Source organism: Salmo salar, unplaced genomic scaffold (assembly GCF_905237065.1).
Source record: "Salmo salar unplaced genomic scaffold, Ssal_v3.1, whole genome shotgun sequence".
NCBI lineage: Eukaryota > Metazoa > Chordata > Actinopteri > Salmoniformes > Salmonidae > Salmo > Salmo salar.
The window spans coordinates 104,487-122,647 of NW_025550149.1; the positions used below are offsets into that span (position 1 = coordinate 104,487).

At 50.6% G+C, this 18,161-nt stretch overlaps 1 protein-coding gene across 1 annotated transcript; it reads right to left on the reverse strand.

Annotated features, from left to right (window-relative positions):
* Positions 1 to 1,265: 1,265 nt before the first annotated feature.
* Positions 1,266 to 12,799, reverse strand: LOC106590875 (gamma-glutamylaminecyclotransferase-like; the record flags this gene model as incomplete). The annotated part of the gene is made up of 4 exons (XM_045713683.1): positions 1,266 to 2,092; positions 12,456 to 12,471; positions 12,581 to 12,594; positions 12,786 to 12,799. Coding segments are annotated over 4 exons (417 nt in total), but the record flags the coding sequence as incomplete, so codon positions are not given.
* Between the last annotated feature and the right edge of the window lie 5,362 nt (positions 12,800 to 18,161).

Here is an 18,161-nt window from a genome sequence, read left to right on the forward strand (position 1 = left end):
TTATAAAGGCTGTCGTGGTAACGAGCGTTCTATTATAAAGGCTGTTGTGGTAACAAGCGTTCTATTATAAAGGCTGTCGTGGTAACGAGCGTTCTATTATAAAGGCTGTTGTGGTAACGAGCGTTCTATTATAAAGGCTGTCGCGGTAACGAGCGTTCTATTATAAAGGCTGTCACGGTAACGAGCGTTCTATTATAAAGGCTGTCACGGTAACGAGCGTTCTATTATAAAGGCTGTCGCGGTAACAAACGTTCTATTATAAAGGCTGTCGTGGTAACAAGCGTTCTATTATAAAGGCTTTGGTGGTAACAAGCATTCTACTATAAGGGCTGTCGTGGTAACGAGCGTTCTATTATAAAGGCTGTCGTGGTAACAAGCGTTCTATTATAAAGGCTGTCGTGGTAACGAGCGTTCTATTATAAAGGCTGTTGTGGTAACAAGCGTTCTATTATAAAGGCTGTCGTGGTAACGAGCGTTCTATTATAAAGGCTGTCGTGGTAACGAGCGTTCTATTATAAAGGCTGTCTCTGTAACGAGCATTCTATTATAAAGGCTGTCACGGTAACAAACATTCTATTATAAAGGCTGTCGGGGTAACAAGCGTTCTATTATAAAGGCTGTCATGGTAACGAGCGTTCTATTATAAAGGCTGTCGTGGTAACAAGCGTTCTATTATAAAGGCTGTCGTGGTCACAAGCGTTCTATTATAAAGGCTGTCATGGTAACAAGCGTTCTGTTATAAAGGCGGTCGTGGTAACAAGCGTTCTATTATAAAGGCTGTCATGGTAACAAGCGTTCGATTATAAAGGCTGTCGCGGTAACGAGCGTTTTATTATAAAGGCTGTCGCGGTAACGAGCATTCTATTATAAAGGTTGTCGCGGTAACGAGCGTTCTATAATAAAGGCTGTCACGGTAACGAGCATTCTATTATAAAGGCTGTCGTGGTAACAAGCGTTCTATTATAAAGGCTGTCGTGGTAACGAGCGTTCTATTATAAAGGCTGTCGTGGTAACGAGCGTTTTATTATAAAGGCTGTCGCGGTAACGAGCGTTTTATTATAAAGGCTGTCGCGGTAACGAGCATTCTATTATAAAGGCTGTCGCGGTAACGAGCGTTCTATTATAAAGGCTGTCGCGGTAACAAGCGTTCTATTATAAAGGCTGTCGTGGTAACAAGCGTTCTATTATAAAGGCTGTCGTGGTAACAAGCGTTCTATTATAAAGGCTGTCACGGTAACGAGCGTTCTATTATAAAGGCTGTCACGGTAACGAGCGTTCTATTAAAAAGGCTGTCATGGTAACTGTAATTTTAGTGTATTGTTTTATTCTCTAGACCCGAGTGTCATTTACAGTAAAGTTTAGTCAACAAATAACATTGGATTGTTTTCTTTACATGTTTTAGCTGTGAGTTCGGTTCACATAAACCACTTTTTATTTTACACACAGAGACTGAGCATGTAGATTATATTGTGTTGTTTAATTAGTTAAAACCTGCATTTTCCCCCTAGTAGGGATTTATTACATGTTTCAGTGCAACAACAATAAAAAGTGTCTCGTTTTAGTGCCCTCAGCAGTTTACATCCCTGGACAGTAGAAAGTAGTTAACTGTAAAAACATCATATCTAAAAAGCTATGCTGTGTAGCGGCCCATCTATCCTCTAGCCAGGTTCCAGACCTGCTGGTGCCATCAGGGCAAGGAGTGGCATGATGGCACCCAGACTATAGATCCTTCAGTGGAGCTCTGTCCTTCCTGTCGATGTACACCAAGCCATGGTCTCCGTAGGCGTCGTAGCTCTCATAGAAGTTGTGTTTGAGCCAGGCAGGCTGGTAGGAGGTGGTGCTGTAGAAGAAGGCCTCCATTATGCTGCCTGGGCTCCTCTCTCTCCCCTCCACCTTCCAGTCTTCCAACTCTATCTGAACGGAGGTGCGTTGGTACATGGTTGGGCAGCCCTCGAAGGTGTCCAGGAAGCTCAGCATGGTGTCATCCACCTTGTATACCCCCCGTACCCTGTGGCCTCCCACGTTCAGCGGTAGGACCCCGGTGTACCCCGTCTGTGGAAGTTTAAAGGGGCCCACCCCAACGACCCTCCTACTACAGTCCTTTCACACAAAGGGGCCCACCACAACGACCCTCCTACTACAGTCCACTCTCACACAGAGGGGCCCCACCCCAACGACCCTCCTACTACAGTCCTCTCTCACACAGAGGGGCCCACCACAACGACCCTCCTACAACAGTCCTCTCTCACACAGAGGGGCCCCACCCCAACGACCCTCCTTCTACAGTCCTCTCTTTCAAAGGTTCTTGCATCAGGCAGGGCCGTGACTTTTTTTTATATACATAATTTTTTTTACCTTTAACTAGACAAGTCAGTTAAGATCAAATTCTTATTTTCAATGACGGCCTACCAGGGCCTAGGAACATTAACTGCCTTGTTCAGGGGCAGAACGACAGATTTTTACCTTGTCAGCTCGGGGATTCAATCTTTGAACCTTTCAGTTACTAGTCCAACTCTTTAACCACTATGCTACCTGCCTCCTCTACACTCTAACCACTAAGCTACCTGCCCCCCCTCCACTCTAACCACTAGTCTACCTGCGGCCCCTACACTCTAACTACTAGGCTACCTGCCTCCCCTCCAATCTAACCACTAGGCCAACTGCCTCCCCTACACTATAACCAGTCGGCTACCTGCCTCCTCTACACTCTAACAACTAGGCTACCTGCCGCCTCTACACTCTAACCACTAGGCTACCTGCCCCCCCTTACACTCTAACCACTAGGCTACCTGCCTCCCCTACACTCTAACCACTAGGCTACCTGCCGCCTCTACACTCTAACCACTAGTCTACCTGCCTCCCCTACACTCTAACCACTAGGCTACCTGCCTCCTCTACACTCTAACCACTAGACTACCTGCCGCCCCTACACTCTAACCACTAGTCTACCTGCCGCCTCTACACTCTAACCACTAGGCTACCTGCCACCCCTCCACTCTAACCACTAGTCTACCTGCCGCCCCTCCACTCTAACCACTAGGCTACCTGCCTCCCCTCCACTCTAACCACTAGTCTACCTGCCACCCCTCCACTCTAACCACTAGTCTACCTGCCGCCCCTCCACTCTAACCACTAGGCTACCTGCCTCCCCTCCACTCTAACCACTAGTCTACCTGCCTCCCCTCCACTCTAACCACTAGTCTACCTGCGGCCCCTACACTCTAACCACTAGGCTACCTGCGGCCCCTACACTCTAACCACTAGTCTACCTGCCTCCCCTCCACTCTAACCACTAGTCTACCTGCCTCCTCTACACTCTAACCACTAGTCTACCTGCGGCCCCTCCACTCTAACCACTAGACTACCTGCGGCCCCTCCACTCTAACTACTAGGCTACCTGCCGCCCCTCCCCTCTAACCACTAGTCTACCTGCCTCCCCTCCACTCTAACCACTAGGCTACCTGCCGCCCCTCCACTCTAACCACTAGTCTACCTGCCCCCCCTCCACTCTAACCACTAGACTACCTGCGGCCCCTCCACTCTAACCACTAGACTACCTGCGGCCCCTCCACTCTAACCACTAGTCTACCTGCCTCCTCTACACTCTAACCACTAGGCTACCTGCAGCCCCTCCGCTCTAACCAATAGCCTACCTGCGGCCCCTCCACTCTAACCACTAGGCTACCTGCGGCCCCTCCACTCTAACCACTAGGCTACCTGCCTCTCCTCCACTCTAACCACTAGGCTACCTGCCGCCCCTACACCCTAACCACTAGGCTACCTGCGGCCCCTACACTCTAACCACTAGACTACCTGCCGCCTCTACACTCTAACTACTAGTCTACCTGCCTCCTCTACACTCTAACCACTAGTCTACCTGCCGCCCCTCCACTCTAACTACTAGTCTACCTGCCTCCTCTACACTCTAACCACTAGTCTACCTGCCGCCCCTCCACTCTAACCACTAGACTACCTGCCTCCTCTACACTCTAACCACTAGTCTACCTGCGGCTCACGACACCAGTGAGAGGAACCATTCAGTTCCTCCTAGCAACAGAGATGCAGTGGCTGTGTTGGGAGTTGACCCTCCTAGTAGGAGGTTATAAATGGCATGTTATGTAATCATGCTTTGTCTTTGCAGCTGAATGAACCAGAGGGTGAATAGACTTGGTTTGAGCTTTTCCCTGTCGTCCGTTTAAGTTTATAATAAATGTAAAATACCAAAAAAAACGTATAGCTTCATAACATGGTTAAAACAATCATTTTGATATCATGGATGGTCAGTCCTGGCATCCCATAACTCTGCTGAATGGTTATATTTATCCATCTTTTTACCTGAAACTGCCGATTGCAGCTTTGCTTTACAATAACACTAGCTGATAACTAGCTGATAACTAGCTGATGATAACTAGCTGCTAACTAGCTGCTAACTAGCTGCTAACTAGCTGATAACTAGCTGCTGATAACTAGCTGATGATAACTAGCTGATGATAACTAGCTGCTGATATCTAGCTGATAACTAGCTGATAACTAGCTGCTGATAACTAGCTGCTGATAACTAGCTGCTGATAACTAGCTGCTGATAACTAGCTGATAACTAGCTGCTGATAACTAGCTGATAACTAGCTGCTGATAACTAGCTGCTTTCAGTTGTTATAACTAGCTGCTTTCAGTTGCTGATAACTAGCTGATAACTAGCTGCTTTCAGTTGTTATAACTAGCTGCTGATAACTAGCTGCTGATAACTAGCTGATAACTATCTACTTTCAGTTGCTGATAACTAGCTGCTGATAACTAGCTGATAACTAGCTGCTGATAACTAGCTGCTTCCAGTTGCTGATAACTAGCTGCTTCCAGTTGCTGATAACTAGCTGATAACTAGCTGCTTTCAGTTGCTGACAACTAGCTGATAACTAGCTGCTGATAACTAGCTGCTGATAACTAGCTGATAACTAGCTACTTTCAGTTGCTTATAACTAGCTGATAACTAGCTGCTGATAACTAGCTGCTGATAACTAGCTGATAACTAGCTGCTGATAACTAGCTGATAACTAGCTGATAACTAGCTACTTTCAGTTGTTGATAACTAGCTGATAACTAGCTGATAACTAGCTCATAACTAGCTCATAACTAGCTACTTTCAGTTGCTGATAACTAGCTGCTGATAACTAGCTGATAACTAGCTGCTGATAACTAGCTGCTGATAACTAGCTGATAACTAGCTGCTGATAACTAGCTGATAACTAGCTGATAACTAGCTACTTTCAGTTGTTGATAACTAGCTGATAACTAGCTACTTTCAGTTGCTGATAACTAGCTGATAACTAGCTACTTTCAGTTGCTGATAACTAGCTGATAACTAGCTACTTTCAGTTGCTGATAACTAGCTGATAACTAGCTGATAACTAGCTGATAACTAGCTACTTTCAGTTGCTGATAACTAGCTGATAACTAGCTACTTTCAGTTGCTGATAACTAGCTGATGTTGGGTTTTATTTCACTTATTAGATGTGATGCCATTTACAGTAGATGTAGGCCTAAGTATGAACGGACTGTAATGCACTAAGAGGTTTATATTGTATTAACATAGATTGAGCGACATATAATAGACATGACTAACTGGAGGGTTGCTGGCTAGTAGGAATGTAGGCTGAGTAGACTCGTGACACACACACACACAATGCCTGGTTGTGGGGCCGCTCAAGAACAGGTGTACGGGAGGGGCTGGTAGAATGGAAGATAGCTGTAGCGCAAAAGCAGAAACTGTCCTAACTGTAGCATAAAAACAGACACTGTCCTTGGGTGTCTGACTCTCGGGTACACACACGAAGATAAGCTAGAAGACAACTATGCTTGGCAACAGTGATGCGTCTAGAGGCTGGGACCAGCCTGCACGCCAACGATAGGATGAGTAAGTTTAAACCGCGCTCATCCTCCCTCTGACAGGCCAGCAGTGAGCGGGAACTATCTCTGTCAGAGTATTTAATGAAAAGCAAAGGATGTGTCACTCAGTTCTCTGTTTTGCCCTGCGAGGTGTGACAGTGAACCCGTATATACGAAGATTGCATTTACCATTTATTCTGCTTGACTAATTCTATTAATAAACAGCTGAAAATATATTCAGTAGCCTAGTGAAAATTCTGTTCTGATACCAGATTCGAATTGACGCGACCCAACACTGATAACTAGCTGATAACTAGCTACTTTCAGTTGCTGATAACTAGCTGATAACTAGCTGCTTCCAGTTGTTATAACTAGCTGATAACTAGCTGATAACTAGCTGCTGATAACTAGCTGCTAACTAGCTGCTTCCAGTTGTTATAACTAGTTGAACTCATTTTGTTTTACAGCTACATCAACAAAAGAGAGGTCAGAACCAAAGTAGTAAACTAGTTTCGGTTTCTGCAGATTGTCCAAATCCTCTCCTCTGGAGAACAACTGGGAGCACGTTTTATTGAAGGTGCAGAAACCATAGACCGTTGATGAGTAATCCTGCTTGTTATTAATGCTGGGCTGGAACCAAAACATGCACAACCCCAGTAGGTCTCCAGGACTGCGGTTCCGTTTTGAAACGCATCAGAGAGACATTTATCCGTCAGAAACGTCGCTTGATACAGTAACTCCACAAGAACATCCATCACAAGTCAGAACCGAACCGGTATACCGGCAACGTTAGAGGAGTTTATAATAAAACACATTGAAACACCACGTGTTGTTCTGCTTACCAACAGAGAAGTGAGTAAAGCAGCTCCCGAACAGCCTCTCATTCCGTCTCCTCTCCGAACCGGTTTAACGGCGCTGGTGAAATATCGGCTGAACGGACACCGGGGGTGAAGAGCGGAAACCCTCACCCAGCAGGTCTCAGGAGGGAAGGAGGAGGGGGGGAGGGGGTTCCAGTACAATGTTGTAGTCCGTCTATTCCTCGCTACTGGGTTATCTCTACTACTCTCACCCTTCTTCTCCCCTAACCCATCTTCCTCTACTTTCTTCACTGCCTCAACACAACTTCTGCTCTACTCTCCTAGGGGACATTTCTAACCCTGGAAACCTCAACCTGCCTCTCTCCTAGGGGACATTTCTGATCCCTGGAAACCTCAACCTGCCTCTCTCCTAAGGGACATTTCTAACCCTGGAAACCTCAACCTGCCTCTCTCCTAGGGGACATTTCTAACCCTGGAAACCTCAACCTGCCTCTCTCCTAGGGGACATTTCTAACCCTGGAAACCTCAACCTGCCTCTCTCCTAGGGGACATTTCTGATCCCTGGAAACCTCAACCTGCCTCTCTCCTAGGGGACATTTCTAACCCTGGAAACCTCAACCTGCCTCTCTCCTAGGGGACATTTCTGATCCCTGGAAACTTCAACCTGCCTCTCTCCTAGGGGACATTTCTAACCCTGGAAACCTCAACCTGCCTCTCTCCTAGGGGACATTTCTGACCCCTGGAAACCTCAACCTGCCTCTCTCCTAGGGGAAATTTCTAACCCTGGAAACCTCAACCTGCCTCTCTCCTAGGGGATATTGCTGATCCCTGGAAACCTCAACCTGCCTCTCTCCTAGGGGACATTTCTAACCCTGGAAACCTCAACCTGCCTCTCTCCTAGGGGACATTTCTAACCCTGGAAACCTAAACCTGCCTCTCTCCTAGGGGACATTTCTAACCCTGGAAACCTCAACCTGCCTCTCTCCTAGGGGACATTTCTAACCCTGGAAACCTCAACCTGCCTCTCTCCTAGGGGACATTTCTAACCCTGGAAACCTCAACCTGCCTCTCTCCTAGGGGACATTTCTAACCCTGGAAACCTCAACCTGCCTCTCTCCTAGGGGACATTTCTAACCCTGGAAACCTCAACCTGCCTCTCTCCTAGGGGACATTTCTAACCCTGGAAACCTCAACCTGCCTCTCTCCTAGGGGACATTTCTAACCCTGGAAACCTCAACCTGCCTCTCTCCTAGGGGACATTTCTAACCCTGGAAACCTGTTGTAGTGTTAGAGGGGCCAAGCTGGGTTCCGGTGTACTGTTAGAGGGGCCAAGCTGGGGCCCGTTGTACTGTTAGAGGGGCCAAGCTGGGGCCTGTTGTACTGTTAGAGGGCCCAAGCTGGCGCCCAGTGTACTGTTAGAGGGGCCAAGCTGGGGCCCGTTGTACTGTTAGAGGGGCCAAGCTGGGACCCGTTGTACTGTTAGAGGGGCCAAGCTGGGGCCTGTTGTACTGTTAGAGGGCCCAAGTTGGGGCCCGGTGTACTGTTAGAGGGGCCAAGCTGGGGCCAGTTGTACTGTTAGAGGGGCCAAGCTGGGGCCAGTTGTACTGTTAGAGGGGCCAAGCTGGGGCCTGTTGTACTGTTAGAGGGGCCAAGCTGGGGCCAGTTGTACTGTTAGATGGGCCAAGCTGGGGCCCATTGTACTGTTAGAGGGGCCAAGCTGGGGCCAGTTGTACTGTTAGAGTGGCCAGTTGTACTGTTAGAGGGGCCAAGCTGGGGACTGTTGTACTGTTAGAGGGGCCAAGCTGGGGCCCATTGTACTGTTAGAGGGGCCAAGCTGGGGCCCGTTGTACTGTTAGAGGGGCCAAGCTGGGGCCTGTTGTACTGTTAGAGGGGCCAAGCTGGGGACAGTTGTACTGTTAGAGTGGCCAGTTACATTAGACCCTGGCAGATCCGGGCAGGCGGGCACCTCTGGCAGAACCGGGCAGTCTGGCCACTCTGGCAGTTCAGGGCAGTCTGGCCACTCTGGCAGTTCAGGGCAGTCTGGCCACTCTGGCAGTTCAGGGCAGTCTGGCCACTCCGGCAGTTCAGGGCAGTCTGGCCACTCCGGCAGTTCAGCGCAGTCTGGCCACTCCGGCAGTTCAGCGCAGTCTGGCCACTCCGGCAGTTCAGCGCAGTCTGGCCACTCCGGCAGTTCAGCGCAGTCTGACCTCTCTGGCGACTGTTGACTGGCGGGCAGCTCTGACGACTGTTGACTGGCGGGCAGCTCTGACGACTGTTGACTGGCGGGCAGCTCTGACGACTGTTGACTGGCGGGCAGCTCTGACGACTGTTGACTGGCGGGCAGCTCTGGCGACTGTTGACTGGCGGGCAGCTCTGGCGACTGTTGACTGGGTTGACACACTAGACTCCTGATGCGTGGGGCTGGTATAGGACGTGCCAGCCCGGAGACACGCACCTCCATGCTAGTGCGTCTGGCGGGAAACACCGGACCGAAATGGCGCGCTGGCGGTCTTGATTGTAGGGTTGGCATCACCCCTTCCGGCTCGATGCTCCCCTTGCCCTGGCACCTGCGGGGCGCTGGTACTGGGCGAACTGGGCTGTGCGTCCGTATCGGCGAGATGGTGCGTACCACAGCGTAACATGGCGCCCTCCACCTCAATTGCACCTCCCTGTAGTCACGGGTAGCTGGCTTACGGCTCTTCCCTGGCCTGGCCAAGCTACCCGTGTGCCCCCCCCCAAAAAAGATCTTGGGGCTGCCTCTCGGGTTTCCTAGCCAACCGTGTTCCAGCGTAACGTTCCCGATGGTTCCTCTGTCCAGCTGCCTCCACTCTCCTGAGTGCCTCCACCTGTTCCCATGGGAGGCGATCCCTTCCGGCCAGGATCTCTTCCCAGGTGTAGGCTCCCTTGCCATCCAGGACGTCCTCCCATGTCCATTCCTCCCTTTTTCTCTCCTGTCGCTGCTCCTTCCTCTTCCGCTGCTTGGTCCTTGTTTGGTGGGTAATTCTGTAAGGGCTGTCTTCAGGAATGGACCAAAATGCAGCGGAGTTAGTATTCATCTTTCAATTTAATTAGAAAGAACACTATAACAAACAAAACAAGGAAACTGATAGCCAACAGTCCTGTCAGGTGCAAACACACTAAACAAGAAACAATTACCCACAAAACCCAAAGGAAAAACATGCTCCTTATGTGTGACTCCCAATCAACCACAACCCTCTACAGCTGTGCTTGATTGGAAGTCACACGGCCAAAATCAATGAAACAATAAAAAAACACACACTCCCTTCTGCCACGTCCTGACCCAACTACACCCTCTACTGGTCAGGACGTGACAGCAAAAGACCATGTTCATAATCATCATCGTTGCCACTGTCTAATAACGGATGTAAAAAAATAACGATAGCAAAAATTAGTTACGTAAAAATGATTTCATACTCCACATTTAGGGGGGCCACAAGGGGGTCCAAAATTGTTGTCACGGGGGCACTGCCCCCCCCCCCCCACCCGAACCGCTAGTGTTCATGTGTGGATTGCACTGTTTTTGTCCTGTTACCCCCAGGCTTTTGACCTTCTGCTATATATTACACTTACAAAAGTCTTGATAATTGAAAATATTTAATGCACCTGTTTAAAAAAAAAGAGTTAAATAAATCATGTATTGTCATGTGGAAACTAGATGTGCATAAGCCATTTGTTACTCTTTCTTTTACACAAAATACAGTTGTCTCTAAGTATTGTGTCATTACCACCACAACAAAAAAATTACATGAAAATAACGTTTAAAAAAAAAAAGTTTATGTACTTGGTTACCATGGATATGAATAGTGACAGAGAACATGGACGTCATGGAGGGAGATTCACATTTTGATGGTTACCTTGGATAAACATTGTCTTCGGTTGCAACACTCACTTCCGAGTTCCAAACTGCCTCTGAAAGCAACGTCAAGCACAAGAACTGTTCACCGGGAGCTTCATGAAATGGGTTTCCGTGGCCGAGCAGCCGCACACAAGCCTAATATCACCAAGCGTCTGCTGGAGTAGTGTAAAGCTAGACGCCATTGGACTCTGAAGCAGTGGATATGTGTTCTCTGGAGGGATGAATTACGCTTCACCATCTGGCAGTCTGACGGACTAATCTGGGTTTGTTGGAGGAGGAATAATGGTCTGCCGTTGTTTTTCATGGTTCGGTCGAACGGAAACCTGAACGCTGAAGCATACAATGGCATTCTAGACGATTCTGTAGTTCCAACTTTGTGGGAACAGTTTGGGGAAGGCCCTTTCCTGTTTCATTATGAGAATGCCCCCGTGCACAAAGCGAGGTCCATACAGAAATTGTTTGGTCGAGATCGGTGTGAAGAACTTGACTGGCCTGCACAGAGCCCTGACCTCAACCTCATCGAACACGTTTGGGATGAATCGGAACGCCGACTGCGAGCCAGGCCTAATCGCCCAACATCAGTGGCCCGACTTCACTAATCCTCTTGTGGCTGAATGGAAGCAAGTCCCTGCAGCAATGTTCCAACATCTAGTGGAAAGCCTTCCCAGAAGGGGGGGACCAACTCCATATTAATGCCTTCCCAGAAGAGTGGAGGCTGTTATAGCAACAAAAGGGGGACCAACTCCATATTAATGACTTCCCTGAAGAGTGGAGGCTGTTATAGCAGCAAAGGGGGGACTAACTCCATATTAATGACTTCCCTGAAGAGTGGAGGCTGTTATAACAGCAAAGGGGGGACCAACTCCATATTAATGACTTCCCTGAAGAGTGGAGGCTGTTATAGCAGCACAGGGGGGGACCAACTCCATATTAATGACTTCCCTGAAGAGTCGAGGCTGTTATAGCAGCAAAGGGGGGGACCAACTCCATATTAATGCCTTCCCGGAAGAGTGGAGGCTGTTATAGCAGCAAAGGGGGGGACCAACTCCCTATTAATGCCTTCCCAGAAGAGTGGAGGCTGTTATAGCAGCAAAGGGGGGGACAAACTCCATATTAATGCCTTCCCTGAAGAGTGGAGGCTGTTATAGCAGCGAAGGGGGGGGGACCAACTCCATATTAATGCCTTCCCGGAAGAGTGGAGGCTGTTATAGCAGCAAAGGGGGGGACCAACTCCATATTAATGCCTTCTCTGAAGAGTGGAGGCTGTTGTAGCAGCAAAGGGGGGGACCAACTCCATATTAATGACTTCCCAGAAGAATGGAGGCTGTTTTAACAGCAAAAAGGGGGACCAACTCCATATTAATGCCCATGATTTTGGAACGAGACGCTCAACGAGCAGGTGTCCACATACTTTTGGTCATGTGGTGTAAATAAACAAAATCCAACAAGATCCTATAAATATACCAGGAGTTTCTTCAGAAACAAAAAGAAAAATACCTCAAGAAAAGAAAGTGGTGAACTGAAATCCATCTCACATATTTCCCAGAGAGAAAAAAGGAGGCCATGGAAAATAAACAGAAGACAATACCTGTCAGGGAACACCTGAACAGAGTGGTTATGGAGTCATACCTGTCAGGGAACACCTGAATAGAGTGGTTATGGAGTCATACCTGTCAGGGAACACCTGAACAGGAGTGGTTATGGAGTCATACCTGTCAGGGAACACCTGAACAGAGTGGTTATGGAGTCACACCTGTCAGGGAACACCTGAACAGAGTGGTTATGGAGTCGTACCTGTCAGGGAACACCTGAACAGGAGTGGTTATGGAGTCATACCTGTCAGGGAACACCTGAACAGAGTGGTTATGGAGTCATACCTGTCAGGGGACACACCTGAACAGAGTGGTTATGGAATCATACCTGTCAGGGAACACCTGAACAGAGTGGTTATGGGGTCATACCTGTCAGATAACACCTGAACAGAGTGGTTATGGAGTCGTACCTGTCAGGGAACACCTGAACAGAGTGGTTATGGAGTCACACCTGTCAGGGAACACCTGAACAGAGTGGTTATGGAGTCATACCTGTCAGGGAACACCTGAACAGAGTGGTTATGGGGTCATACCTGTCAGTAAACACCTGAACAGAGTGGTTATGGAGTCACACCTGTCAGGGAACACCTGAACAGAGTGGTTATGGAGTCGTACCTGTCAGGGAACACCTGAACAGAGTGGTTATGGAGTCACACCTGTCAGGGAACACCTGAACAGAGTGGTTATGGAGTCATACCTGTCAGGGAACACCTGAACAGAGTGGTTATGGAGTCACACCTGTCAGGGAACACCTGAACAGAGTGGTTATGGAGTCGTACCTGTCAGGCTACCTGCTGGTTACTGGCCCAACGCTCTAACCACTAGGCTACCTGCTGGTTACTGGCCCAACGCTCTAACCACTAGGCTACCTGCTGGTTACTGGCCCAACGCTCTAACCACTAGGCTACCTGCTGGTTACTGGCCCAACGCTCTAACCACTAGGCTACCTGCTGGTTACTGGCCCAACGCTCTAACCACTAGGCTACCTGCCTCCCCACTCTAACCACTAGGCTGCCTGCTGGTTACTGGCCCAACGCTCTAACCACTAGGCTACCTGCTGGTTACTGGCCCAACGCTCTAACCACTAGGCTACCTGCTGGTTACTGGCCCAACACTCTAACCACTAGGCTACCTGCCTCCCCACTCTAACCACTAGGCTGCCTGCTGGTTACTGGCCCAACGCTCTAACCACTAGGCTATCTGCTGGTTACTGGCCCAACGCTCTAACCACTAGGCTACCTGCTGGTTACTGGCCCAACGCTCTAACCACTAGGCTACCTGCTGGTTACTGGACCAACGCTCTAACCACTAGGCTACCTGCTGGTTACTGGCCCAACGCTCTAACCACTAGGCTACCTGCTGGTTACTGGCCCAACGCTCTAACCACTAGGCTACCTGCTGGTTACTGGCCCAACACTCTAACCACTAGGCTACCTGCCTCCCCACTCTAACCACTAGGCTGCCTGCTGGTTACTGGCCCAACGCTCTAACCACTAGGCTATCTGCTGGTTACTGGCCCAACGCTCTAACCACTAGGCTACCTGCTGGTTACTGGCCCAACGTTCTAACCACTAGGCTACCTGCTGGTTACTGGCCCAGAGCTCTAACCACTAGGCTACCTGCTGGTTACTGGCCCAACGCTCTAACCACTAGGCTACCTGCTGGTTACTGGCCCAACGCTCTAACAAGTAGGCTACCTGCTGGTTACTGGCCCAACCCTCTAACCACTAGGCTACCTGCTGGTTACTGGCCCAACGCTCTAACCACTAGGCTACCTGCTGGTTACTGGCCCAACGCTCTAACCACTAGGCTACCTGCTGGTTACTGGCCCAACGCTCTAACCACTAGGCTACCTGCTGGTTACTGGTCCAGCGCTCTAACCACTAGGCTACCTGTTGGTTACTGGCCCAGCGCTCTAACCACTAGGCTACCTGCTGGTTACTGGCCCAATGCTCTAACCACTAGGCTACCTGCTAGTTACTGGCCCAACGCTCTAACCACTAGGCTACCTGCCTCCCCACTCTAACCACTAGGTTACCTGCTGGTTACTGGCCCAACGCTCTAACCACTAGGCTTTCTGCTGGTTACTGACCCAACGCTCTAACCACTAGGCTATCTGCTGGTTACTGGCCCAACGCTCTAACCACTAGGCTACCTGCTGGTTACTGGCCCAACGCTCTAACCACTAGGCTACCTGCTGTTTACTGGCCCAACGCTCTAACCACGAGGCTACCTGCTGGTTACTGGCCCAACGCTCTAACCACTAGGCTACCTGCTGGTTACTGGCCCAACGCTCTAACCACTAGGCTACCTGCTGGTTACTGGCCCAACGCTTTAACCACTAGGCTACCTGCTGGTTACTGGTCCAGCGCTCTAACCACTAGGCTACCTGCTGGTTGCTAGCCAAGGGCTCTAACCACTAGGCTAACTGCTGGTTACTGGCACAACGCTCTAACCACTAGGCTACCTGCTAGTTACTGGCCCAACGCTCTAACCACTAGGCTACCTGCATCCCCACTCTAACCACTAGCCTACCTGCTGGTTACTGGCCCAACGCTCTAACCACTAGGCTTTCTGCTGGTTGCTGGCCCAACGCTCTAACCACTAGGCTACCTGCTGGTTACTGGCCCAACGCTCTAACCACTAGGCTACCTGCTGGTTACTGGCCCAACGTTTTAACCACTAGGCTACCTGCTGGTTACTGGCCCAACGCTCTAACCACTAGGCTATCTGCTGGTTACTGGCCCAACGCTTTAACCACTAGGCTACCTGCTGGTTACTGGCCCAACGCTCTAAACACTAGGCTACCTGCTGGTTACTGGCCCAACGCTCTAACCACTAGGCTACCTGCTGGTTACTGGCCCAACGCTCTAACCACTAGGCTACCTGCTGGTTACTGGCCCAACGCTCTAACCACTAGGCTACCTGCTGGTTACTGGCCCAACACTCTAACCACTAGGCTACCTGCCTCTCCACTCTAACCACTAGGCTGCCTGCTGGTTACTGGCCCAACGCTCTAACCACTAGGCTATCTGCTGGTTACTGGCCCAACGCTCTAACCACTAGGCTACCTGCTGGTTACTGGCCCAACGTTCTAACCACTAGGCTACCTGCTGGTTACTGGCCCAGAGCTCTAACCACTAGGCTACCTGCTGGTTACTGGCCCAACGCTCTAACCACTAGGCTATCTGCTGGTTACTGGCCCAACGCTCTAACCACTAGGCTACCTGCTGGTTACTGGCCCAACGCTCTAACCACTAGGCTACCTGCTGTTTACTGGCCCAACGCTCTAACCACGAGGCTACCTGCTGGTTACTGGCCCAACGCTCTAACCACTAGGCTACCTGCTGGTTACTGGCCCAACGCTCTAACCACTAGGCTACCTGCTGGTTGCTAGCCCAGCGCTCTAACCACTAGGCTAACTGCTGGTTACTGGCCCAACGCTCTAACCACTAGGCTACCTGCTGGTTACTGGCCCAACGCTCTAACCACTAGGCTACCTGCCTCGCCCACTCTAACCACTAGGCTGCCTGCTGGTTACTGGCCCAACGCTCTAACCACTAGGCTATCTGCTGGTTACTGGCCCAACGCTCTAACCACTAGGCTACCTGCTGGTTACTGGCCCAACGCTCTAACCACTAGGCTACCTGCTGGTTACTGGCCCAGAGCTCTAACCACTAGGCTACCTGCTGGTTACTGGCCCAACGCTCTAACCACTAGGCTACCTGCTGGTTACTGGCCCAGCGCTCTAACAAGTAGGCTACCTGCTGGTTACTGGCCCAACGCTCTAACCACTAGGCTACCTGCTGGTTACTGGCCCAACGCTCTAACCACTAGGCTACCTGCTGGTTACTGGCCCAACGCTCTAACCACTAGGCTACCTGCTGGTTACTGGCCCAACGCTCTAACCACTAGGCTACCTGCTAGTTACTGGCCCAACGCTCTAACCACTAGGCTACCTGTTGGTTACTGGCCCAACGCTCTAACCACTAGGCTACCTGCTGGTTACTGGCCCAGCGCTCTAACCACTAGGCTACCTGCTGGTTACTGGCCCAACGCTCTAACCACTAGGCTACCTGCTGGTTCTGCCCACTCTAACCACTAGGTTACCTGCTGGTTACTGGCCCAACGCTCTAACCACTAGGCTACCTGCCTCCCCACTCTAACCACTAGGCTACCTGCTGGTTACTGGCCCAACGCTCTAACCACTAGGCTTTCTGCTGGTTACTGACCCAACGCTCTAACCACTAGGCTATCTGCTGGTTACTGGCCCAACGCTCTAACCACTAGGCTACCTGCTGGTTACTGGCCCAACGCTCTAACCACTAGGCTACCTGCTGTTTACTGGCCCAACGCTCTAACCACGAGGCTACCTGCTGGTTACTGGCCCAACGCTCTAACCACTAGGCTACCTGCTGGTTACTGGCCCAACGCTCTAACCACTAGGCTACCTGCTGGTTGCTAGCCCAGCGCTCTAACCACTAGGCTAACTGCTGGTTACTGGCACAACGCTCTAACCACTAGGCTACCTGCTAGTTACTGGCCCAACGCTCTAACCACTAGGCTACCTGCATCCCCACTCTAACCACTAGCCTACCTGCTGGTTACTGGCCCAACGCTCTAACCACTAGGCTTTCTGCTGGTTGCTGGCCCAACGCTCTAACCACTAGGCTACCTGCTGGTTACTGGCCCAACGCTCTAACCACTAGGCTACCTGCTGGTTACTGGCCCAACGTTTTAACCACTAGGCTACCTGCTGGTTACTGGCCCAACGCTCTAACCACTAGGCTATCTGCTGGTTACTGGCCCAACGCTTTAACCACTAGGCTACCTGCTGGTTACTGGTCCAGCGCTCTAACCACTAGGCTACCTGCTGGTTGCTGGCCCAACGCTCTAACCACTAGGCTACCTGCTGGTTACTGGCCCAACGCTCTAACCACTAGGCTACCTGCTGGTTACTGGCCCAACGCTCTAACCACTAGGCTACCTGCTGGTTACTGGCCCAACACTAAAACCACTAGGCTACCTGCCTCCCCACTCTAACCACTAGGCTGCCTGCTGGTTACTGGCCCAACGCTCTAACCACTAGGCTATCTGCTGGTTACTGGCCCAACGCTCTAACCACTAGGCTACCTGCTGGTTACTGGCCCAACGTTCTAACCACTAGGCTACCTGCTGGTTACTGGCCCAACGCTCTAACCACTAGGCTACCTGCTGGTTACTGGCCCAACGCTCTAACCACTAGGCTACCTGCTGGTTACTGGCCCAACGCTCTAACAAGTAGGCTACCTGCTGGTTACTGGCCCAACGCTCTAACCACTAGGCTACCTGCTGGTTACTGGCCCAACGCTCTAACCACTAGGCTACCTGCTGGTTACTGGCCCAACGCTCTAACCACTAGGCTACCTGCTGGTTACTGGCCCAACGCTCTAACCACTAGGCTACCTGCTGGTTACTGGTCCAGCGCTCTAACCACTAGGCTACCTGCTGGTTACTGGCCCAGCGCTCTAACCACTAGGCTACCTGCTGGTTACTGGCCCAACGCTCTAACCACTAGGCTACCTGCTAGTTACTGGCCCAACGCTCTAACCACTAGGCTACCTGCCTCCCCACTCTAACCACTAGGCTACCTGCTGGTTACTGGCCCAACGCTCTAACCACTAGGCTTTCTGCTGGTTACTGACCCAACGCTCTAACCACTAGGCTATCTGCTGGTTACTGGCCCAACGCTCTAACCACTAGGCTACCTGCTGGTTACTGGCCCAACGCTCTAACCACTAGGCTACCTGCTGTTTACTGGCCCAACGCTCTAACCACGAGGCTACCTGCTGGTTACTGGCCCAACGCTCTAACCACTAGGCTACCTGCTGGTTACTGGCCCAACGCTCTAACCACTAGGCTACCTGCTGGTTACTGGCCCAACGCTTTAACCACTAGGCTACCTGCTGGTTACTGGCCCAGCGCTCTAACCACTAGGCTACCTGCTGGTTA